Raw genomic sequence first — 23675 nt, 5'->3', positions numbered from 1 at the left:
GAGGAGATTCTTCACCTTTGCAGAAGAGAGTTAAATATTTGGCCCTTCTACTTTAACAGATATGTGGGAGGGTTGGGAGATTGTTTGTTTATTATTTGTTTGTTTTTGAAACAGGGTCTTACTGTCACCCAAACTGGAATGCAGTGGCATGATCATAGTTCACTGTTAACCTTGAACTCCTGGGATCAAGCCATTCTCCCACCTCAGCCACCAGAGTAGCTGGGAGTATTGGTGCACACCACGATACCCAGCTGATTTTTTTACTTGTTTTGTAGAGACAGGGTCTCACAATATTGCCCAGGCTGGTCTCAAACTCCTGGCCTTAAGCGATCCTCCTGCCTTGGCCGTGCAAAGTGCTGGGATTACAGGTGTGAGCCACTGCACCCAGTGTACAGGTATGTGTTAGCTCTGCCACTTGGTAGTTTGTGACAAGGCACCTTTGGAAGTTGTAGATACAGACATGCGCAAGGCAAGGACCCTGCCTCAGTAGAGACATAGTCTACTTGGAGAGAAAGAAAAATATACAAGTAACTGTTATCTGTGATCATTCACTTACCTAACAGACGTGTTTGAACAGTTACTGTGACAGACCAGGCACTCCTTTAAATGTCAGCAACGTAGCAGGGAACAAGAGAGAGCTTACATTGTATAGGGAGAAGACAGATAAAAAACATGAAATTATTGAGTCCATGAAATTATTTTAGGTAACAATATGTACTGTGGGGAAAGAAAAAAAAAAACTAGGGTAATTGGATTGAAAAGAACTGTGTGGGGAATTGAGTATTTTTACTAGGAGATCAGGGAAGGCCTCTCTATAGAATCAATATTTGAGGTAAGACCCAAATGATGAGAAGGAGTCAGGCATGAAAAGGTTTTAGAAAAGAGCATTCCAGACAGAGGAAATTGCATGCCAAAGGATAAATGCTTGACTTATTCAAGAAGCAGAAAGAAGGCTAGTGAGTTTGAGGCACAGCAAGTCAGGGGTAAGTTGCGAGCAGGGGTTGTAGAGTGAAATGAGGCCAAAGGTAGGAAGGCTCACCTGATGGAGTACCTCATAGACCCTGGCAAGCACAGGAAGGAGTTCAGATTTCACTTCATATGCAAAGGGAGGCCACTGCATTGAGTTTTTAGAGGGGGTTAACATGATTCAATTACTGCTGTCTTTTTTTGTTGGTTTGGTTTGTTTTGTTCTGAGACAGGGTCTGGCTCTGTTGCCCGGGCTGGACTTCAGTGGTGCTGTCACAGCTCACTGCAGCCTAGAACTCCTGGGCTCAGACGATCCTCCTGCCTCAGACTTCTGAGTAGCTAGGACTACAAGGATGTGCCACCACACCAGCTAATTTTTTGAAACTTTTTTGTAGAGATGAAGATCTTTCTTTGTTGCCCAGGCTGGTCTTGAACTCTTGGGCTCAAGCAGCCTTCCACTTCAGCATCCCAAAGTGCTGGGATTATAGGCATGAGCCACATGACCAGCCTAATTATTGCTTTTTAAAGGTTCCTTTACTGCTTCATGGAGAATGGAGATTATTAGCATGGCGCGATGAGGGGAAATGGGTACAGAATGATCTGTAACCAAGAAGAATATACTAAATTCTTTGTGAGACCATTTATTTTAGGATTAGACCAGAAAAGTTTCATAAAGGAACTGATTCTTGAAGCCAAGACCTGCTTTTGGTTAAGTTGGAGCTTGCCCAAAGAAAATTAAAAATTGAAGGGAGAGAAGAGGACAAATTTCAAGCCGAGAGAATAAAACATATAAAAGATCTCTGACAGATGATGGTCAAAATACAGACATCCCAAATCCCACAGGGAAACAGGAGGAGTTATATCTGAATCAAAATTGAGATGAAAGCTCCAAGCAGAGCACTAAATTAACATTGAGATTCCTGGCAGCCAAAGCAAAAACTGTTTTCTGGCTAGGCGCGGTGGCTCATGCCTGTAACCCCAGCTTTGGGGCCAAGGCGAGCAGATCACTTGAGGTCAGGAGTTCAAGACCAGCCTGGCCAACGTGGTAAAACCCTGTCTCTACTAAATAGAAAAATTCATGTACACCTGTAATCCCAGCTACTCGGTAGACTGAAGCAGGACAATCACTTGAACCTGGGAGGCAGAAATTGCAGTGAGCTGAGATTGTGCCACTGCACTCCAGCCCCTGGGTGACAGAGCAGGACCACGTTTAAAAAAAAACAAAACTGTTTTCTGCTTTAGTGTATCAGGCTATAATGAGGTCACCTATTCTCCAGGTCTTGGAAAAGAATCCAGGGCATTTTTTGCCAGTGTGCCAAGGATTTGTCTCTAATCTTACCCGGCTACCAGTGTCTCTAGAAATGGTCCCCCAGAGCCAAGGCAAAAACAGCCCCACTCACCAAGCCCCCCACAATGCCCAAATAGTCCCCTTACCATGTTGGTACCATCGTCTCAGGTTTGGGCTGAATCATAGCTTCCATGCAAAATTTCTTCTGGCCATTTCCAAAAATCAGATCTACCCTTTAAAAACAAAGATTTGATTTTCCCTTTGTGAGGAAATGCTTCCCTCCATCGGCTAGCTCCAGTTCCTCGGTTCATGGTCTAGCACTGCTGTGAGCATCACCTAGAAGGCCACTAAGATGTGCCAAGGAGAGGGTGGGGACTTACAAACTAGTCCCCGCCCGTTATCATGGGTGCCCTCCTGTCCTGCAGGGTCGGACCGATACCTGGAGAGCCGGGATGCCTCTCGACTAAGTGGCCGGGACCCCTCCTCATGGACAGTCGAGGACGTGATGCAGTTTGTCCGGGAAGCTGATCCTCAGCTTGGACCCCATGCTGACCTCTTTCGCAAACACGTAGGTGCCCCTGCCTGACCTCTCATTAGGAACATGTGTGGAGAGCCTCACCTGGCGGGGCAGTAGGAGATGTTTGGGGAGGAGGGATGCTTAGAGACAAAGGGTGAGGAGAATAGGTAGGCTTCAGCGTCACAGCAGGTGAACTGGACCCCATGTGGCTGGCACTTCCCAGGATGGCCTGTAATCAGAACCTGGGGTGGTCAGACCAACCAGGACTCTGATGGCACCTCCCCTCCACTTCTGCCCACCTCCCACCCCCCAGGAGATCGATGGCAAGGCCCTGCTGCTGCTGCGCAGTGACATGATGATGAAGTACATGGGCCTGAAGCTGGGGCCTGCACTCAAGCTCTCTTACCACATTGACCGGCTGAAACAGGGCAAGTTCTGAACAGGAGAGGCAGCCTAGACAACCAAGGGGTCAGCAGGTGGGGGCAGTCTTCTAGGAATGAGGGGCATCAGCCCACCCCAGGCACTTCATTGGGGTTCCAGGGCACCTCAGGACTCCAAGAGGCTGTGTGGAGCCACCACTCCTAGCCACAGCTGCCATGATATGTCCTTCCATGAAGGACTAAAGAGGGAGAGTTTGGGGCCCAGGGCTGGTGCTGCTCCTCCTTCCCCTCAGCTCTGCCAGGGCTCCAAGGTCCCCTCTATTTATTTCTCAAGCCTGGCTGGCCTGTCACCAGTTTAGACTGAATGACTTCCAAGTGATGGAGGAAAAGGCCAGCTCTGCCCTGGTCTTGGTGTGGCACCCCATTGCCCCACAGCTCCTACCTTCTCACCAGATTCCCCTGAATCCAAACTCATGGTGCAAACCTCCGCCTTTTTTAAAAAAAGATCTTATTGTTAATTTATTGTTTCTGGCACTTGGGCAAACCCTTTAGTTATTACTCCTCCCGCACTAGACACTGGGTTTCAGGAGGAGGGAGACTGCCCTGCCCTGGTTCCAGAGAGGCCGTCTCCAGATAGGTATGGCCCCTCTTCAGAGGACACTACGCTAGGGCATTTTCTCTTTGAAGTGGAGAGACTCATAAGGCCTTGACCACATCACTCCATATGGGAAGGAGAAGGGTCCCTGTCCTCTTCTCTTCTCTTCTCTTCATGGGGCCCTTTTGCAGCCCCAGGCCTCATCTGTGGGAAGAGAGTCCCTGCCCATACTGCCCCCACCACAGCTCTTTGCCCTGGCCAGAACTGCAGTCGAAGATCAGGCTGGATGATCTTAGGCCAAGAAGGCCCTAAGGTGTTTGGGAGGGCAGGTTTTCCAGGCTGGAGACAGTTCCACTCACTCTGCTGTCCATATGCTTCCTTGTAAGCAAGTCGGCAGCACAGCTACTCATGCTGCCATCTGGACTTACTTTATGTCAATCTGTTTATAAATAAAAACCAATATAGATAGCACTGTCTTTTTAATCAATTAACAGCCAAATCACTATGCATTCATTGGACCAGTCATTCCCCTTCTCTTGGTCTTAGTTTGCTCACATATAAAACGAGGTCGGGCTCATGCCTGTAATCCCAACACTTTGGGAGGCCAAAGCAGGAGGATCTCTTGAGCTCAGGAGTTTGAAACCAGCCTGAGCAACATGATGAAACCCCAGCTCTACAAAAAAAAAAAAAAAAAAAAAAAAAAATTATCCTGGTGTGGTGGCACACACCTGCAGTCCCAGCTGCTTGCTGCTGCCTCACCCCTAGGAAACAAACAGTAACATCTTCAGAAAGGCTGCTCACAAGGAAGGCAGCTTCTCTGTGCTATCAAACAGCTTCCTTAGTTGAAGCAACTAACTCTGGCCCTATCCTTACTGCTCCCAGTCGGGGCTTCCAGAAGCAGTGTGGGGAAGTGCTGCTGGCCTTCTGCAGAATGACGAGTCCTGCGCTAATAAAGGCTGCACATCCCCCATGTCTTCGTTTCTCAAACAGCAGGTAACAACCTCATCTTTCTGAAGAGATAGCTATGCTTGACCGATTTTTCAGGGCTCTTCTGGACAGCAGCCTCTGTCTGCAGCGCAGAGAAGGACCTGGCATCAGGGGAGCCCTGGAGCCCACCATGTGCCTCCTGCTCCATCTTGGGAGCAGCTGGGCCTGTCAGCACTCAGTCAAGCCTGGGATTGGTGACTAAAGAGGGAGGTGTGGAAGCTTTAGGCAGCAGTGCTGAAAGAGGTGGCAGCGGGTGCCCTACATGGGCACTGGGGCCTGGAGAGACCACAGAGGGAGGAAGTGTCTCCAGCTCTCAAATTCTGGAAGCTGTCAGAGGGAGGGAGTCCCACAGCCAAGCTGCATGGGAGTGGGCCTCTGGGTCTGCTTCCAGTGTGTGGTGGGGCCCACAGGGAGCTAAGAAGGAGTTTTCCTGTCTGATTTCCCGCACCTGGCCTGACTGTGTCTGGCCAAGAAGGCATTGTTGAGCCTCATGAGATCACAGAGATAGCTGTGCAGGCCCCGCCCACTTCCTATAACCCTGGTTCTGGCTGTTGCTGTGCCAAGCCTCCAAGTGCCCTGAGAGCTATCGGCCAGGGGTCGGGGTGCTATGGGAGCTCAGGGTAGGCACCTCCCATGCTCACACCAGAGCCACTAGGACATAAAGCTCATAGGCCTCTCCACTCCTTCTTGTTCTGTTTGACCTGAATGCCCCCAGGCTGACTGCCTCAAGGATTCCATCTGAGAAGATGCAGCCTGGGTGTGTGGGGAGCAGTATAGAGCGGCTGGTGTTAAAACATATGTGCACAGCTCAGGACAGAGGCTCCCTGGACTTGGGGCGGGGGTGCCGGGGTCCCAACTCTAACCCTCATTCTGCCCCTCCTGACTTCTGCTCTCTGAACTAAACATTGAAGACTCAGTCTAGACTAGGAGTTCTTAGGGTCTAGGAGCCCCCTTAAGTGATAGGTTTATATGCAAAGGCCATTTTTCTGAGAGGCCATAGCCTTCTTTCATCAATGTGTCAAAAATCATGAGAATCTCTGCTCTGAAAGCCTCTGCCCCAGCGCTGCCTAGTGTGAGCCCCTGATGGCCTCACATTGGCTTTTAGAGCAGGCAGAGAAGCCACCCACCAGTCCTCAGAATCCTGGATGAAGGCCTCTTCTCCAGGAGGACCTGTGTAAAGGTTTTCTCTGGTGCCTGGAGGCAGGAGTGACCTTCTGTTAGGCAGGAAACCCTGAGGGCACCTAGGAGGCCCCTAGCCTGTGGGTCGGGGAGGAAAGATAGGACCCCTGGTGCCACTCAAATGCTGGAGCTCTCAGAGACCCAAGTTCTGGTCCCTTCTGCCACTCTGGGCAGATCCCCTCAGGCTCCCCACAGGCGCTGTGTCTGGCTCGGTCCGCCTGACTCCGCTTTCCCATCTTAGGCCTCACGCAGGTGGGCAGGCCCTTTCTTGCTTGCCCTCTGCCCTCCCACTCTGGCCCTGCCCAGCCTCTGCCTCCCAGGAGCCAGGATACTCTGTGTGCCTCCCAGGAGCCAGGATACTCCCTGAGTCCTCTGGGAGCCCCTAAGCCACACAGAACCCAGACCCTGGGAGGAGCAGCCAGCAGTGAGGAATCCTGGAATCCCTTCCCAGGGAGAGCCTTCCCATGACCTCCAGGAAGAGATCAGTGCAAACACAGGTGTCAGCATTCCTGCTGGAGTACTGGGATGAGGAGTCCCTGCCAGAGCTCCCTGCAGAGCCATCCCTGACAGAATACTCCGACCTCGAAGAGGCTCCCTCAGCACACACTCTCTATGTGGGCCATCTGAACCCCCAGTTCTCAGTGCCGGTGCTCGCCTGCCTGCTGCGAGATGCCCTGGAGCGGCTGGAGCTGCCGGTGGCACGGAAGCACATCGAGATGGTGAGGCGGCCGTGGAAGGCCTATGCACTGGTGCAGGTGACCATCCGCAGGGACACCCTGGCCTCAATCCTTGGTGCCTGCGGACAGCCCAGGAGGAGCACCTAATCCTCAAGGAGCTGGCAGCCCGTGGAAAGGAACTGCTATTGAGTGAGGCTCAAGGGCCCTTCAGTCACAGAGACATAAGTTGGACTTTTCCCAAGCAAGCTCCAAAGCCTCACTCCCAGGGAGAGACCCCGGGTGGGAGTGGCCTGCAGAGTTGGGGCAGAGGGTTATCTCTGAGGAAGCAGGGACAAATCTGCAGACTTCAGGGCTGCTACTCAAATGACCATGGCTTGTGGCTGGTACTGCCAGCTTTCTCCCAGAAAGACACTGACGCTCAGTTTGCCTCTAGCCTGATACTTGCTTTGTGAAGAAAGGCCGTGGGACGGCCTCCTCCTTGGGTCCTTTTGCATTCCAGCCTCTGGGCCTGGGAGACCCTAGAAGACACAGGGGCCCTGGTTTTCTCCTTGGTCCACCTCACTTTTTCAGTTGACAAACATGAACACCCCCCTCTGTGCCAGGACTAAGGCAGGGATGAGAGACCCAGCCAGACCCCCAAGGAGACCTGCATCTGTGGGCAGAGCCAGACAGCCACCCACAGAGCTGCGAGGTAGCTGCACTCAGAGCTATGAGAGGACATAGGAAGGAACACCCTGCTCTCTGGGGACAGATTCACAGGGGAAGTGAAATCCAGGCTGGGACTTAGGGAGTTGGACAGGTACCTGAGGAGGAGGACATTCCAGGCAAGGGACACAGAACACGCAGAGGGAACCTGGGGGCTTAGAGGGAGTGTCTGCAGAAGGGCGAGGCATTTGGTGTCCCTGGAGCTCCTGCTAAAGGCTGCAGGGGGTGCTACAGAAGGAAGTTGGGCCGTAAAGTAGGGCACGGCCAGGTCACCAAGGCTATAGTCCAAAGCAAGGCTAAAGAGCTGGCTTTACTGGGACATGGAAAGTTAGGGTGGGTCCCTCCATGAGACAGCTATCTTGGGTTTTTTTTCTTTTGGTGTGAAAACTATTGCAGAACTAAAAGGCTCTGTGGCTTACATTTCAACTCAATTTCATATTTGTATGAAGTTTAACTTTTTTTTTTTGAGACGGAGTCCTGCTCTATTGTCAGGCTGGAGTGCAGTGGCGCAATCTTGGCTCACTGCAACCTCCGCCTCCCAGGTTCAAGTGATACTCCTGCCTCAGCCTCCCGAGTAGCTGGGACTACAGGCGTGCACCATCATGCCCGGCTAGTTTTCTGTATTTTAGTAGAGACGGGGTTACACCATGTTGACCAGGATGGTCTCGATCACCTGACCTCATCATCTACCCACCTCGGGCCTCCCAAAGTGCTGGGATTACAGGCATGAGCCATTGCACCCAGCCAGTTTATCCTGTTTCTAAGACTGATAAATTCATCTTCTCTGGGGAGCTGCAGGGCTGGTAGTGAGGTTTCCTGGTCTCCTCACCCCAGCCCATGCTCGTGAAGTAACAATCTGCCTAGAAGTTAGCATCACTAAGGAGGGTCGACAGGAAAGGGTGTGCGTGGAAGAAGGGAGGTTGGGCTGGGACTGGCTGGGGAGGCCTAGACTAGAAATGGCCCCAAGAAGGCTCACACCAAGCCCTGGGGCAGAGCAGAAACCACAAAAAGGGACTCAGGAGGCACAGAAGGAAGTGGAGATTAGGGTAGACTTGTCAATGGCCCAGAAAGTGGCGGACAAAGGTTTGAGATCAGGAAGTGGGTGGGGTGTCTGGGAGTCCCTCTCCATTCAGGGTCCTGCAGCTCTGTCACAGGGTGCTCAGGTATCTGTTAGAATGATCTGGCTCTGGGCCTCAGGGGCCTATCTGCAACCCAAGTAAGAAAAAATTGGCCCACACGTGTCCCAGCACCCAGCCCTGGGAAGCAGAAATCTCTTCCCCACCAGGCATCCCACAGCTCACCTGGGAAGAGCCCAGCTCAGCAGAAGAAGGAGTGCTGGCTGGAACCCTCGATCCAGCAGCGTTTCCTGTCTCGGCTGCAGGAAGGTGGGCACAACTGGGCCACTCGGCCTGGTGAGGGACATCAGGATGGCCGTGAGAGTCGGGCCACAGCAGGGGCATGACTGGAGGTTCCTGCAGTCCTTCTCAAGGTCAGGGCTCTCATTTTCTTTCTGGACCCATACACTCATTCTTGACTCCCACCCAGGAGGAGGAAGACAGTGGCCTGAACCCTGGCCCCAGCCCTAACCCAGGCTCTGGTGTTCCGCTGCCCGCCTGGCCTACGCACAAGCTGCCTGATAGGCTCCAGGCCTGGCAGCATCAGAGCTGCCAGACCCAGCCCAGTGGCGTGTGCTCCAGCAGTGTCATTGTGTACCAGGAGACAGTGGGCAAGGAGCAGCTCTTCCTGGGTGCTTTCTTGGGCAGCGAGACACGCAACATGGAGTTCAAGCAGGGCAGCGGTGAGTACCTAAGCCTGGCCTTCAAGCACCACGTGCGGCGCTACATGTGCGCCTTCCTCAACAGCAAGGGTGGCAGTCTGCTTGTGGGAGTAGAGGACAGCGGCCTGGTGCAGGGCATCCGCTGTGGCCACCACGACGAGGACCGCATGTGGCTGCTGGTGGACTCCATCCTGCAGGGCTTCAAGCCCCAGGTCTTTCCCATGCCTACACCCTCACCTTCATCCCTGTGATCAGTACCTCAGAGACCAGTGTCCCCCTCAAGGTGAGCCTGCAGGACATGAGGGCCTCTGGGCCTGTCATCTGTCATCACTCAAGACAATGGCCTGTGCTCCTCTGCCAGGCAGTGCTAGGGCAGGGATGGGACTGGGGGCCGCAGGAGAAGAGGCTGGGGATGCCCCCATGCCAGCCCTGCCAGGCTGCCCTAAGGAAGCAGTGAGCAATGTTGAGTGGCCTGGCAGGAAAGGGACTGCCAACCTTGAGGGGCAGTGCCTCCAGAGCTGATGTTGCCCCTACCAAGGTGATCCGCCTGACTGTGCACACCCTCAAGGCCCAGAGCGAGCCGCAGCTCTACCAGACAGACCAGGGGAAGGTGTTTCTGCGGCGTGACGGGAGCATCCAGGGCCCACTGTCCATCAACACCATCCAGGAGTGGTACAGGCAGGTACGGAAGCTGAGGCCAGTGGGCAGGGCAGGGTGGGGCAGAGCTGACCCCAGGCCCCTTTAGCCACCCACTGAGCAACCCAGGGCAAGCCACTATGGTTCCCTGGGCCCTGCATCACCTTGTTTAACCCAAGGGGTTAAATTAAAATCACACCACATCCCGTCCTCCACGGTTAGGTGGCTGGGTGGGGAGGGAGAGGCCCATGCCCTCTCCTTTTAAAAATCTATGCAGTAACTTCCTTTCATGGGTGCCTGAAACCTCTTACCTCCTACTTGGGCAGTTAATGCACTCGATCTTGAGTGGCTGAGGGAGCAGGGAGATTGGAATGTTGAGAAGTCACCAGAAAACCCCAAGGACTGTTCACTGCATTTTAGGGGAGGCCCTAAAGAAAAGGGGTGGAGGGGGTGCTGGACACAGTTCCAAGGAAGAGCTTTTTCAAGAGGGAAGCAGGGGAGAGCGGAGGACAAGGGGCCGACAGTGAGGTGGGACATTGCCTGCCGGCATGGAGGAGGCCCCCTTCCAGGGTCAGTAGCCAGCAGTTTCCCTCAGACTGATGTGGTCAAAGGTGGCAGCAGGCCGAGGGGCCTGACTTCCCCTCTAGCTGAGAAGGCTCCCAGGCTCCCCAGGCTTTGCCTTCCTCCCTCAGTTTGGCCCCAGATGGAGGATGAACAGGCCTGAGACCATGCAGGCTTGGCCATGTGCATCTCCCATGTCCCCTCAGAGGTGGCTGGTGGAGCTGGGCAAGCTGGAGGAGAAGGTGAAGGCGCTGACGATGGAGAAAGAGCAGCTCCAGGAGCAGCTGCAGCAGCGCAGGCCAGTGTCTTGCACCTGCTGTGTCCTGTGAGGGCCTGGGGAGCGGCAGGACGGCACGGCGCTCTCCACCCAAGATGCAGGGGTTTCCCATTTGAGCCTAAGGCCGACCAATAAAGCCCATGCGAGCCACTGAGATGTGGACAGGGGCTTCTTCAACATGGCACATGAGCAGGTGCCCATGTGGCTTCAACCCTGACAGACCCCAGTCTGTGTAGCTAAGAAATTGCTCTCAGCCTTATCCCCAAGCAACCTTACTTTCACAAAGAAGGTGTTCCCCTAAGGCTGAGCTATAAGATACTGTCCCTCTCCCTAAAACACTCATTTGGCCCAGGTTGAGGTCTGTGACTCCAGTTGGCTAGACAGTGCCAGAGAGGAATCAGTCGTCTCAGGAAAGCCCCTCACAAATGGCAAGGCATATTTGGTGACTGTGGTTACAGGGCAAGAGGCCACCATGCAGCCCCCACCCCTGACTTGCTGGAACTTGTGACTGTCAAAGCTCCATAATAAATTACATGCACCTAGGACAAGAATGGTTCTTTCTAGGACACTTGGTCAGCTGGTCAGATGCTGCAGGATCATGAGTCCCATGCCCAGCCCAGCTCTGTCCAGGAGGCAGAGGACAGACATGCGAGGACAGGAAGCCCAGCCCCTCAGGCTTCAGGCCAGCTCTGTCTTAAAGACCAGGTGCCATGGGGCAAAGTGCTGTGCCTCTGTGCTTCAGTTCTTCATCTATAAGACAGTGACAATGGCTAGGGGCAGGGGCATTTTGTCACCATCAGGCCAATGCCCTGTGTCTATGCCAGCTGTGGCACAGAGCAACACCTTACACTAACGGTTTCAGTTCCTTTCCAAGACCCCTCTGGCCCAGTAAGGCCATTAGCTTAAAAAAAAAAAAAAAAAACAGACCCCTCTGGCCACTGGAGGCTTCCTACCTCTGGCCATTTCTCCTGCTGTCTCCACCAGCCAAATCAGACTGTAAAGCCAGAGTCTGATCACATTCATGCCATGCCTGCACCCACAGCCCTCCAAATTCTCCACTTCAAGAGCAAAGCCCAAATGATGGCCTACGTGGTTCTCCACGACCTAGCCCACCTGACCTCAATGTCTTCCGCCCCTGCGCAAGCCACTTCAGCCACACCTACCACATGCACGCCTGCCTCGAGGCCTCTGCACTAGAAAGCTGCGTTTCCTTTCCTCTCCACTTCAAGTCCATGCTCAGTTTTCCCACCCACCCTATTTTAAAGCTACCACCCTCCCAGCACTGCCACTCCCCTCCTTGCTTCCATCCTTTTTCTCCATATAGGAACTGCCACACTCTAGCTTATATTTGGTGTTTCCCCCATTGAATACCTGCTCTGGGGGACAGGGAAGTTTGGGCATGGCTGGCATGTAGTAGACACCCAACAAATACCTGCTGATGAGACAATTAAGAATACTCCTAAATTTGGAGTCTGAGCCACCAGAAAATCACCAGACCTTGTTGAACAGGGCATTTCACAGGACTGGTGTCCCATGGAAAGCACTTCAGTTGATCCCCTAAAACTGAGGCCCCTGGCCACATCCACAGAGCAGACACAGACAAGAACTTTGGAACCCCAGCCCCTCCATTCAGCAGCCAGGTGACATCTCCTGGGCCATCACAACTGCTCTGAGACCTGCTTTTATCACTTAGCAAACAGCATGCAACCCCTGCCTCGGCTGCCATCCATGCTGGTTATGGGGACCAATGGGATGATGGGTGCCTGCATCATGGCAGGTTACCAAACTCCTGCTGCTCACCCACTGAGCTACCCCAAGGTCACCAAGGCTGCTTGAAAACTTCGCAAATGTGTTAAGAAGGTGGAGGAGTGGCATTTTCTGAGCACCTTCCATGGTCCAGGTACCATGCTAAATGCTAGTCCAGGCATCACAATCCTCAGAAATGTTTTCTGGGGAAAAACAGATTTCTATGAAGGAGGGGTGAAGTCAGGCTTCAGCCCCGCCACGCCAGACTGCTAAGAACCTGCCCAGATCCCCCGGACTAAGGGAAGTTTACAGGAAGGCCACAGGAGGAATGTGGCCAGCTTTCTACCCCACCTCCGGGCCCTGGTCAGTAAACACTGGGCATAGGGTGCCCTCCTGTAACTCCAGCTTCAGCCCTATCCTACCTCCTATAGCCAGGGTGGCAGGGCTGCCTGGGCTCTGCCAGCCCTGGAGACCATTTGCGATCTTTTTTCAGAAACCTTACATATGTGGCCAGCACTTGACAGCTGATTAGCCAAAGTGATCTTAAAGGTAAGAGCAGGCACATGACTACTGGGAGGCTTTTTCACACCACCCACAAAACCAACCATTGTGGGGAGCTATGATGTCACCAGCAGCCATGTCAGACCCTCAGTCTGGGGAATGTTTAAAAACAAAAACAAAAAAAACACTACTGACCGGGTGCAATGGCTCATGCCTGTAATCCCCACACTTTGGGAGGCCGAGGTGGGAGGATCGCTTGCAACCAAGAGTTCAATTCCAGCCTGGTCAACATGGCAAGACCCTGTCTGCATAAAAAAATTAAGTAGGTGGGCATGGTGGGGTATACCTGTAGTCCCAGCTACTTGGGAGGCTGAGGCAGGAGGATCTTGTGAGCCCAGGAGGTTGAGACTGCACTGAGCCGTGTTTGTGCTACTGCAGTCCAACCTGGACAACTGTGTGAGATCCTGATTCAAAAAAAATTAAATAAAATTTTAAATGAAGGCTATCTGCTGGGACCACCAGGTGGGAGAAGGGATTAGAATTATGCTCAATCAGCCACATTCAAAGCACCATAACAAGCAGTTCTGCTGCTGAAGAGTCTGGCCCACTGCTCCCTGGCTGTGTATATGGGGGTACCCACATCCAGTGCCTGGCAGAGGAAAGGACCGCCTTCCTAAACCATGCTTATCCCTCCCCTTTTTCAGTCATGCAGTAGCATACTAAGCGCCCACACCTTTTCATCTCACTCTACATGCTGAGAACCTATATTTGAAGTTTCATGAAAAATTCTAGTTCCTATGAAAAAGAAAACCTCATTTCTTAGTTTTTAAACAAGCTCTCAGGTCGTCTGCTGACTTAAGGCTGCAGACACTGACAAGTCAGGTGACTGCACACAGGCATGACCAGCACCGTGCTCAAGACGCGTCCCAACTGGCCAATGACATAAAGAGAATGAGAAGCAAAGCATGTCTCTTGTTCTGCATTATTTATTTCTTAAGTTAAGAGTACACATTGAGTCCAGCGAGAATACAGTGGCACACAGCTGTAGCTATCGTTAGCTCACATTAAGAAAATGACTTCATACTGCCCTTTCCACTGTGGTAACACCATCCTGGAATAAAAACGTACCCTCGAGTCAAAGCGGTCTGTCTATGAGAGGGTTTTAGAGGAGGCTTCCCCAAAAGATTCTTTGTTCTTTTCAAGTGACCCCTTGATGCAAGGAGTGTTTCCCAGTCCCAGAAATAGCAAGCGCAGCCAGAGGCGTGGGGATTTTAACATCACACTTCAGAGATAGACATCTTGGTGTTTCATGTGACACCAAACTGACCCTCTCTTTTGGATGATGAGGACCAGCCACAGTTGGCACTGAGGAATCCCCCCAACTCAGGGCAATATAGAGATTTTGTCTCTGGTTTCATAGCTTAATGGCAAGCAACACCCTTAGGTTCCCAGCACCAAGTGTTCAAATCCTAGCTAAAATCCTCTCTCCATGCTCAGTAAGTCCAGGTGGCACACTTTATAACGGCCTAGGCATCCAAGGGAAAGCGAGAGGCAACACACTAGCATCTGCAATGACACGAGGTAGTGAGAAACAGGTGACCAATGGGGCACTCTGCAGCCCCACCCACCATCGGTTCCCATCCCAATGTTCTGCTGCGTCTCAAGAACTGCAAGGAGAGTGTCACAAAACAGGCAGACAGCATGGAGGAGCCAGTACACATGATGGGACATGCAAGTGACAAGTTTCCCAAATACCTTTCCCCATAATAAAATAATCTTAATAAAAACATAATTTAAAGAAAGTGTCAAAAGCAAAGTGTAACGTCAGAGCTGTAAACTCTACCCAAGTTTGAAGGGTCTCTTGAAGTATCATCCCTGTTTAAAAGAAGAAAAAAATGAATTACATGATGTATATTAAAGTAGAAAAGTTAGAATTTCTAATCAGCTGCCATGGGAAACTAAGCCTGTTTTTCATGGCAGAACAATAGAAGGAGCCTAATATGAATAATTAGAAGCTAAATTTATAATTCCTACAGAATCAGACATTTTCAAGACCTCACACATCGACTTCTACATCCACCCCTATGCAAACAATCCTTCTCCACAGCACCCGGCCTCTTAACCGTGCCACTAACAGACAATTCTCCACTTGCAGTCAGAAATTCCATATGACTAACCCACTATCTACCTCCTTCACTGTTAACATTTGTTTTTATATCAGTTCCTTAGACTGTGAAACAGCCTATAGCAAACTCCCTGGTCAGGGATTAATGAGTCCATCTGTGTTAAATGCTTACCTAGCACACAGGCCCTCTTCCTGATACTAACTTCTCATGCCTACTCACCAACTACTTAGGTTATCACAGGACAGGGGGCCAACCAACCAAGGCAGGAGGGGAAACAGCTGTGATCAGCAGGTCAGACCGGCACTAGCCCAGCTCCGGAGGCCCACTAGTGATTAATACATGGTGTGCAGGATTCAGGAGCTCCCCTTGCCCAGGCCTCAGGGCAGGAGCAGTGGGACCACATCCACACCCCTGGTTCTCCTTCCAGACCCCAGATTTCTGACGCACACCCCCTCATTTGATACCTCACCAGCAGAATGCGTACTTCTGCCAACACAATCCATGCAGTTATCTCTTCTTTTTTTTGAGATGGAGTCTCATAACCCAGGCTGGAGTGCAGTGGCACAATCTCGGCTCACTGAAACCTCCACCTCCCAGGTTCAAGTGATTCTCCTGGCTCAGCCACCTGAGTTGCTGGGATTACAGGCGTGTGCCACCACACACAGCTAATTTTTGTAGAGACGGAGTTTTACCATGTTAGCCAGGATGGTCTTGATCTCCCAATCTCGTGATCCGCCTGCCTCAGCCTCCCAAAGTGCTGGGATTACAGGCGTAAGCCACTGCGCCCGGCCCAATGCACTTATCTTAAAGGATATTTACGATTGGTGGCAGTGCCCACAGTTATTGCACTTTACGAACCTCAAACCCTGTCACTAAAGACAAATATTCGATGTCTGTTTGACAATTGTTCTGATGTGGAAGGAATTCCAGAATAAGCAGTAATCAACAGAAACTGTTCTCTAAGCAGTGTCAGCTTTAAAGTATTTCCTGATGAAAACCTGAGGCTCTGCAGAAATGACAAATGCCATTGTTATACCTGTCCCTTCCTTCAAGATCTCCAAATTTATAACTACATCAAACAGTAGGGTGACCCCCCAGAACTGGTCAGATTGGCACCAGAATGTAGTAATCAGTAATGAGACAACTGCCCAGTGACCGTGTCTCCCCAAGCTGTCGTCCCGAGGGCAGGACTGGGAGGTGCACTGCAACCTGGAGAAAGGACTGCCCATGTGATACCCACATTGACCTTACCACTTCCTTTTTCTTCTCTCTCCACCTATGGATTACATTCAAGACCCCACCACTTTCATTCTCTGGCAGATAAAAATTTTCAGCCCTAAACTTTCATGATATTCTTGCAATTGCAGTGTGTTATCACCGTTTTTTTTTTTTTTTTAAACTAAAACTTTAAAATACCACTTACGCTACAAGATCAGTCATGATTTATTGACGGAAACTTCAGATCAGTAATCTCAGAGTCAGGGGAGCTGCTTCCACTTCTGTCACTATAGGTGTCCCTGTAGAATTCAGATGGTTTATTCATCGTCTCCCACCAAAAACTCACTATACATCCCTGTTTTTGTAGCCATGGTTCCTACAGGAACACTTGTCTGCACACGGCAGAAATCAGACAGACAGTTTGCTACATAATATATTTAGCAAGAAGCTGCAGAAGGATTTCCTTCTTCTAGCTACGAAAGATAAACATTCCATTTATACTTCAGTCACATACCCTACCACCAACTCTGAGTACTGGTTCTGGATAAAGGTCACAATGGGGCATAAACCTACCCGGGCTGTGGCTTACTTCCCCGGAAAACTAGTTCCCCTTAACATGGGCCAGAGGGTCCTATGCCAAGCGTGATCCAGTCAGCACCACCAGAGCTCAGATGCTGCAGAAAGGGGGACCTGGCCAATATGCTGGAGAAGCACCATGAGAAGCTCTGGGAAAGGAGAAGAACTTTCACCCCAGGCACTTATGGCTTTTTTTTCTTATGACTGACTGATGTGTTGCTGTAATCAGTCAGCGATCATCTAAAGGACTAGAGAAGACAAATGGATTACTGAAGCAAAGAGTGTGCCTACCTGGGCGAGAGCCTGCAGCCTTTCTGGAGGTAATGTGGGAGTCGCCCCACAGAGGCCAGGAGGAGGCCAAAGTATGGTGGGGAGGGCTTGATAGGTCTGGACAGGAACTCAGGGTGGTACTGAACCCCAACAAAAAAGGGATGATCTGAAATAGATTCAAAAGAAAATAGCTTCATTGTGAAAGTTATGCACAAAGTGTACAAGAACAAAATCTAGTTAAATGTTTCATGTTTCCAAAGGCCCTAAAATAATCTGAAAATGACTTTCTCATTTGAATCTAGGTAAAGGTAACCTTAAAGCATGCGTGATCTGACACCCTCTCTGTAGCACTGCTTGTGCTGTCCCCTCCGGCTGAAGGCCTCCGTCTAGGGTCCCACCCAAGACCCTGGCTCCTAGGACTTCTGTAGACTGAGTCATGCAGTTCAGGTGAGGGCTAAAGCGGCTTTATTACCAAGTCCAAGCATTTTGGAGGAGGAGAAACTGCAGCCAGAAGTTAAATGGCTCCCTGAGGAAGGCCATGGACCAGAAATAACTTTCCAGGGTCCAGACCTCTCGTTTATCAAGATTCCTTCCCTCACCAGACTTCAGTGCTGCTTCCTAATTCTGTTAGGTCAGGAGCAACAAGATCACATGTTTATAGTTTCCCATATGCCAAGAAAACTTTACTAAGTTTTCCATTAAATACAACTGCCCGAGTAATCACCTTCCAACTCCACAATTTCCATTCTCTCTCCTTCAACATCTTGGCCAACGAACTTCAGGCCTTGTTCTTCCAAACACTTCTTCAAGACTGGATTCACCTGTTGAGGCATGAAAAATAATTCTGCTGGTCTCTCAGTTCACTAGCTTTCCAGAGTACCAAGAACAAACTGGAATCCTTACCTCAAATCGGTGGCGGTGCCTCTCTTCCAAGTAGTCTGCGTCTCCATACAGTTTCCCTGGCAAGACAAACAGGCTGGATGTAGAGAATTCTGATCTCACAGGATGATGCATTACAAAGGCAGCCTGCTTCCTGCTTTACTTTTCATCATCTATGTAGCCAAGTCTTTAGAGGGCTGTTTCTATGAATCTGCTAAGGTCACCTGCTCTTAACAGCACAGTTTAGACTAATTCTTGGGCTTCTGACTCTTTCTGATAACACTAAAGAAAACTGTAACAGAAACAGACTCTCACTACCCCTTCGCACACATGATTGCAAAGTATGGGCACTTTGCTGCTAGAAAACTGTCTTGGAAAACAAATCAGGATGTACGAAACGGCAAGGCTCTGGGAACGCGGGGGACAGGAGGCATTTTGAGAACGACAGAGATGACCTCTGATGACCGTGCAGTCATCAAAGGTCATCAGCCCCCAGTGGCTGCATGTGAACAAGCAGGGCATTTGCAAATGGGCTGCTTTACTGACTCATTTCATGGGTGCCTCAAGATCCCCAAATCCACAGAACATCAGAGTTGAGAAGAGAAAGATCCCACACTCAAGTGACTCCAACTATGCTGCTACAGAACACGGGAAGAGACACAAGGGCACTTCTGCTAATATAGTAAAGGGGGAGTTTTCCCAGTAGACAAGAAGGAAATCTGTGTAACAGTCCTTTTCTTAAATATTTTACTCCCAGAATTACCCTAAACCTTCAGCACCTATTAGTACTTTGTTAGAACAGAATCTGTTTAGGCTGAATCATATGAAATTGCCATTTTTGTGTGACAAAAATTGCCAAACATCAGTAATTTATATGGTTGGTCTTAATAAGAAAGTACCCATAAGGATGAATGTAACCTCACTGCCTTATTCTGCTGAGGCGCACATGCCTAGGAGTCTGACTGCACTGCCAGTGGCCTTTCTAAGACCTACATTGTTTCGTTGGCTATTACAGTGCATCCTAAAAGGGCATCAATAATAGAGGAAAGAAAGAACTTCAAAAGCAAGAACAAAACCAAAAAAAAAAAGCCAGCCTGGTTCCTCGAAGCCATAGCACCACCCTAAGACACGTGTCCTGGGCGCACAGAGCCAAAGGCTGGGCCAGTGCGAGGCAGCTCTTACTCATGACTGAGTTCTTGGTCTGGAACAGGGTTCTCCTCTTGCCCAGCCTCATGGTTCCGCCCATCTGCCCTGGGTTGTGTTCTGGCATGTCTACGACCTGGAGATGTTCAGAAAACAGACACCAACTACAGAACTCTGCTTCTGTCGGGAGAGAAACCTCCTTGGCTGGGCTGGGTGGAAAAGGCTTGTGAGTAGGCTCTAATTCTCCAAGCCCTTCTTATGAGACATTTTGTCACAGGAGAAAATGCCTCCCAGTTGGCATCTATAACTTCGGTTGGATGGAGGCTCCATCTTTCAGCCTGGCCTCCTGATCTGCATGCAAGACCACAGCAGCCCCTCCCTGGGCTAGTCCCACCCCAGCACTGTGGACAGTAAGCATCGCACCCTCAGAAAGCCTGATACAGCACCACAGACATGGACTGGATGTGTCATAACATGTTTGTTGCCCCAGCTAGCCTGATGACAGCTCCAAGGCAAGGGATGCAGGCCTAGCACCCCACAGCTGAGCAAGCATCTGCGGACCAGGTGGGCCATACACTGATGGCCCAGTCCACCTCTCAGCCCAGTGTTCCCAGGCACCTTCTGACCTCCAGGCTCTCCTCTGTGCCCTGCTCCTCCCCACCCCAAAGCCCCATGCTTCAAAACATTTGCTGGTCCACTCCTGAGGCCTTAGTATCAGCAAAGTTCAATTTCAGGTCAACAAACACATACTGATGCTAAGTGCTGTGAGATCAAGAACGTTGTCCATCTCATTTAGCACTGTGTCCACGGTGACAAGGGCAGCCCCAGCACGTAGTAGGCATCCGCATTTACTGAATGCTGAAAAAGGTAAGTGCCCTTCCCTCTTGGGCTGGGAATTCCAAGGTAAATTAAAGGCATCGTCTCTCCTCCATGTGCCTAACAGTGAGGGCTGAGAATGCCACACGCCCTCAGCATGAGAGCTAACGTGAGATACACCAGCCTGGAAGAGCTTTGGATGCAGTTAAGCCAACCAGTGCTCCATCCCAGCAGATCTCCCAGGACTATGGCTGGGGATCCCATGAATTAACATATAATATACACATAAAAGTGGTGAGAACAGTGGCTGGCACAGAGTAAGTACATATGCCAGGGTCTCATATTAGTATCTATGCCATGTTCTAGGAGTTGAGGGGAGCAGGGATGGAGAATAATTTTAATCAGGAATCCCCTCTGGTTGTCTGGGCTGGTACCTGTCTTAAAAACTTTCTGTGGTCAATTGGAAAGATTAGAGAGGAATTAATTACATAAAGAAAAAGAAAAGGTTTTCCTATCTGGTAGGTGTGAGTGCCCAAGACCTCAGGGTTCCTTGGGATGGACTCAAGCGGTCTCACTTCCTGTCTCTAATCATCAATCATGTTCACAAATACCTTTCCACACCCTTCTAAGCCCTGTGGAGGTTCAAACACTGGACTCACCACGGGATGACTGGTCTTAGGGTCAAACTCTGTAGAATTGGCATCTGAAATACCAAAATACTTATTACAAAAATAGTTACAAACAAAAGTGATTGTTTAATAGTTTCACTGCTAAGCTCTAAACGCTATTTCCCCCCTCAGTTTAAAATCAGTGATTAGAACAGAAAGTAAAGACAGCATCCCCCTGACCTCACCCCCAGACAAGATCTCATTCTGCAATCATAGCTCATAACTCACTGCAGCCTTGAACTCCCAGGTTCAAGCAATCCTCTAGCCTTAGCCTCCCAATTAGGTCAAACTACCACACATAGCTAATATTTTTTTTTTTTAATAGAGACAGAGGCTATATTGCCTAGGCTAGTCTCAAACACTTGGGCTCAATCAATCCTCCTGCCTTGGCCTCCCAAAGTACTGGAATTACAGGTACAAGCCACCAGGCCGGCAATAAATACAGCATTTTTAAGACATAAAATACTCAACACACACACAGGTGAATTTGTTTTCCATTAAGTCTGTAACTCTCTGGAAAGTCAATCAGTACAAAATGGGGAAATCAAATCTAATGGCATAATCTAGTAATTTTCATTTAAATACTACATCTTTATAACAGTTTTTTTTTTTTGAGATGGGAGTTTCATTCTTGTTGCCCAGGCTGGAGTGCAATAGCATGATCTCAGCTCACCGCAACCTCCGCCTCCCGGGTTCAAGCGATTCTCCTGCCGCAGCCTCCTGAGTAGCTGGGATTACAGGCATGTGCCACCACACCCGGCTAATTTTGTATTTTTAGTAGAGACAGGTTTCTCCATATTGGTCAGGCTGGTTTTAAACTCCCAGCCTCAGGTAATCCACCCACCTCAGCCTCCCAAAGTGCTGGGATTACAGGTGTGAGCCATAGTGCCCAACCTGTGACAGTTCATTCACATATATATATATATATATTTTTTTTTTTTTGAGACAGTTTCACTCTGTCACCCAGGCTGGAGTGCAGTGGCATAATTTCAGCTCACTGCAAACCTACACCTCAGGAATTCAAGAGATTCTCATGTCTTGTCCTCCCAAGTAGCTGGGATTACAGGCACACACCAATATACCTGGTTAATTTTTGTATTTTTAGTAGAAACAGAGTTTCTCCATGTTAGTCAGGCTGGTCTTGAACTGTTGGCCTCAAGTGATCAACCCGCCTCAGTCTCCCAAAGTGCTGGGATTACAGGCGTGAGCCACCATGCCTGGCCAAGTTTGTATATTGTCTTAATGTTTCAGACACTGTCTCTGAATGAACAAGTACTATTTCTTCTATACTTCTTTCAGCAGCTAATACATTGCCCTAGTCAACTGTTTTGCTCAATAGCTCAATCAGTCAGAAATTAACTGATTTCAACTCAACCCTTCTATCCTTCACTGATCTGACCGTCTAACCAAAGCAAAACCGCTAAAGACCAAAAGGCAAAGGACCAAGTTCCTGGTACCAAGTCTGGTTCTATGTGAATGCTGGGCACTGTTCCCCTCCTGGCCTGAACCAGGGTCCACTCTCAACTGAAAAGTAAGCTCATCACCAAGGCACCTACCCATCTGGGAACCAGAGTGAGAGGCATGGGTCTGGGCCTCTGAAGGATGCAGGGAGCCCAGAAAGCCAGCTCTGGGTGGTGGGTGGTAAGACAGTGCCTGCCAAGACTCAGAAGCCAGCACACAAGGGCATGCTGCCTAACAAACTGAGCCACACCCCCAGTCACTGTGAAGCAGCCTCTCAGGGAAAGGTGAATGAAACCAGCTCTAACCACATGCTGGCCACTGAAGAGTCACCTGTACTTTATAAAGTCAAACTGTTTTTACATTCCTTCAGGTTACTTTATTTTCCATAGAATTTACAAGGTCTTTCTGAAAATCCAGTATTTGTCGGGTGGGCTACAGCGACTAAATGGGCTGTGGTGGACTATTCCATCGGTGGCCCCAATACAGCATGCTCAGTCATCACGTCTTCCCCACGCCCACCGACTCGGGGCTTGGCCACGTGACTTGCTTTGGCCAATGGGACATCAGCAAACCTGATAAGTGTCTGCACAGTAGGCCTGTCATTTTGGAAGCCAGCTGCTCGCCACATGTGAGGAAGCTTGGGCTGGAATAATGAATGATGAGCCACTACATGGAGACACCATCTTGATGTCCCTGTTGGGTTGGTGCACAGCTGAATGCAAGGCAGGAGCATGCGATCTCAGATACTGAACCAACCCACAGAATACTGAGAGATGAGAAGTCACTGCTGTTGGGAGCCAGGAGCTTTAGGGAGGTCTGTCACACAGTAATACACAGCTAGGCAAAGAGCTGATATTATCTGAGCACTTCCTATTTTCCAGGCACTGCTAGAGACTGTTGCATACATTATTTCCCTTAATTCTTATAACCACGTGAAGTATGTACCATCATTACTCCCATCTTACAGAAAAAACAGAGGCCCATAAACACTAAGTAATTTGCTTAAAAATCACTTATAAGTGATAAAGTCAGAATCTGAGCCCAGGTTCAGTAACTCCAGAGCCCAGGTTCATAATAACTGCCCAAAGCCTCACTTAGGACAAGGACTTCTCTCCAGGCACCAGCTTCAGGCTGGTGGCCATGGTGATCAAAGTGACAGAATCTCAACAACAGGAAATGCAGGGGCATAAGGCAAAGGAGGGAGTCTGGCTGTACTCCCTCCTTCCTGTGTGGAGGAGCTGCACTGTTCGTCAGGAAGCAAGGCAGCCCCCTTACCACACGCCATGAGGCGCTTGGAACCCAGGCATTCCCCTCTGCATAGCTCCTGATCATCCAGGCAGCAACAGGCCTCATATCCTCCAGAAATACACAAGTGGAAATTGAATGAGGGTCTTAATGCACACTTACCTTCCCATCCCAGCACGTTTCTTGAGAATTCAACCACTGCCAACTGCATTCCCAAGCAAACGCCTTCCAGTCGAGGGAAAAACAAACAACGCTCCATTGAAAAGGTAGCTCCTACTTTTCCCACCAGACTCTGCAATGTCCTTTGTGTCCTTTATTCAGAGAATTATAATCGCACTCATAATTTCCTGCTATGAACAAGTACCCTCTGCTGTTACACTTTACTTGTATTCGATTTCAAAAACTGAGTGTAAGGTACATGAAAATTCTAGATTTGCAAAGTCATCTGATTTTAGAAGTAAACAATATTCTATTGGCTACT

The 23675-nt window shown here is 50.0% G+C and overlaps 3 protein-coding genes across 21 annotated transcripts in view; 2 read left to right on the top strand and 1 right to left on the bottom strand.

The window, feature by feature from the left end:
- SCMH1 (Scm polycomb group protein homolog 1) overlaps positions 1–4214 on the top strand; it is a 235999-nt gene extending 231785 nt beyond the window's left edge. For 10 of the 17 annotated variants that reach the window (XM_064372238.1, XM_064372228.1, XM_064372229.1 and 7 more), the window contains 3 exons: positions 276–395; positions 2680–2822; positions 3085–4214. In XM_064372238.1, the coding sequence (XP_064228308.1) occupies positions 276–395; positions 2680–2822; positions 3085–3210 (389 nt within the window). In that variant the 3' untranslated portion in view covers positions 3211–4214. Of the gene's footprint in view, positions 1–275; positions 396–2679; positions 2823–3084 lie in introns of those variants that run through there. The other 7 variants (XM_021673376.2, XM_021673368.2, XM_021673371.2 and 4 more) reach the window with 2 other exon arrangements.
- Positions 4215–6252: 2038 nt separating this feature from the next.
- SLFNL1 (schlafen like 1) lies at positions 6253–11448 on the top strand. Its single transcript, XM_012434607.3, is given in 7 exon segments — positions 6253–6695; positions 6698–6814; positions 8619–8626; positions 8840–9290; positions 9293–9354; positions 9610–9753; positions 10475–11448. Coding segments are annotated over 7 exon segments (1224 nt in total). The 5' UTR covers positions 6253–6376; the 3' UTR covers positions 10598–11448.
- Positions 11449–13762: 2314 nt separating this feature from the next.
- Positions 13763–23675, bottom strand: part of CTPS1 (CTP synthase 1) — a 33676-nt gene continuing 23763 nt past the window's right edge. For 2 of the 3 annotated variants that reach the window (XM_012434606.3, XM_012434604.3), the window contains exons 12-19: positions 23357–23419; positions 20480–20523; positions 19044–19140; positions 17886–17941; positions 17707–17803; positions 17004–17148; positions 16342–16435; positions 13763–14667 (exon numbers count right to left, since the gene is read on the bottom strand). In XM_012434606.3, coding sequence (XP_012290029.1) covers positions 16351–16435; positions 17004–17148; positions 17707–17803; positions 17886–17941; positions 19044–19140; positions 20480–20523; positions 23357–23419 — 587 coding nt within the window. In that variant the 3' untranslated portion in view covers positions 13763–14667; positions 16342–16350. The remainder of the gene's footprint in view (positions 14668–16341; positions 16436–17003; positions 17149–17706; positions 17804–17885; positions 17942–19043; positions 19141–20479; positions 20524–23356; positions 23420–23675) is intronic. The other variant, XM_012434605.3, reaches the window with a different exon arrangement.

This window comes from Aotus nancymaae, unplaced genomic scaffold (genome assembly GCF_030222135.1).
Source record: "Aotus nancymaae isolate 86718 unplaced genomic scaffold, 86718_ANA_hifiasm-v0.15.2.pri h1tg000007l, whole genome shotgun sequence".
Classification (NCBI taxonomy): domain Eukaryota; kingdom Metazoa; phylum Chordata; class Mammalia; order Primates; family Aotidae; genus Aotus; species Aotus nancymaae.
The sequence above is the reverse complement of the archived record's forward strand: the minus strand, read 5'-3'. Positions and strand labels throughout refer to the sequence as shown.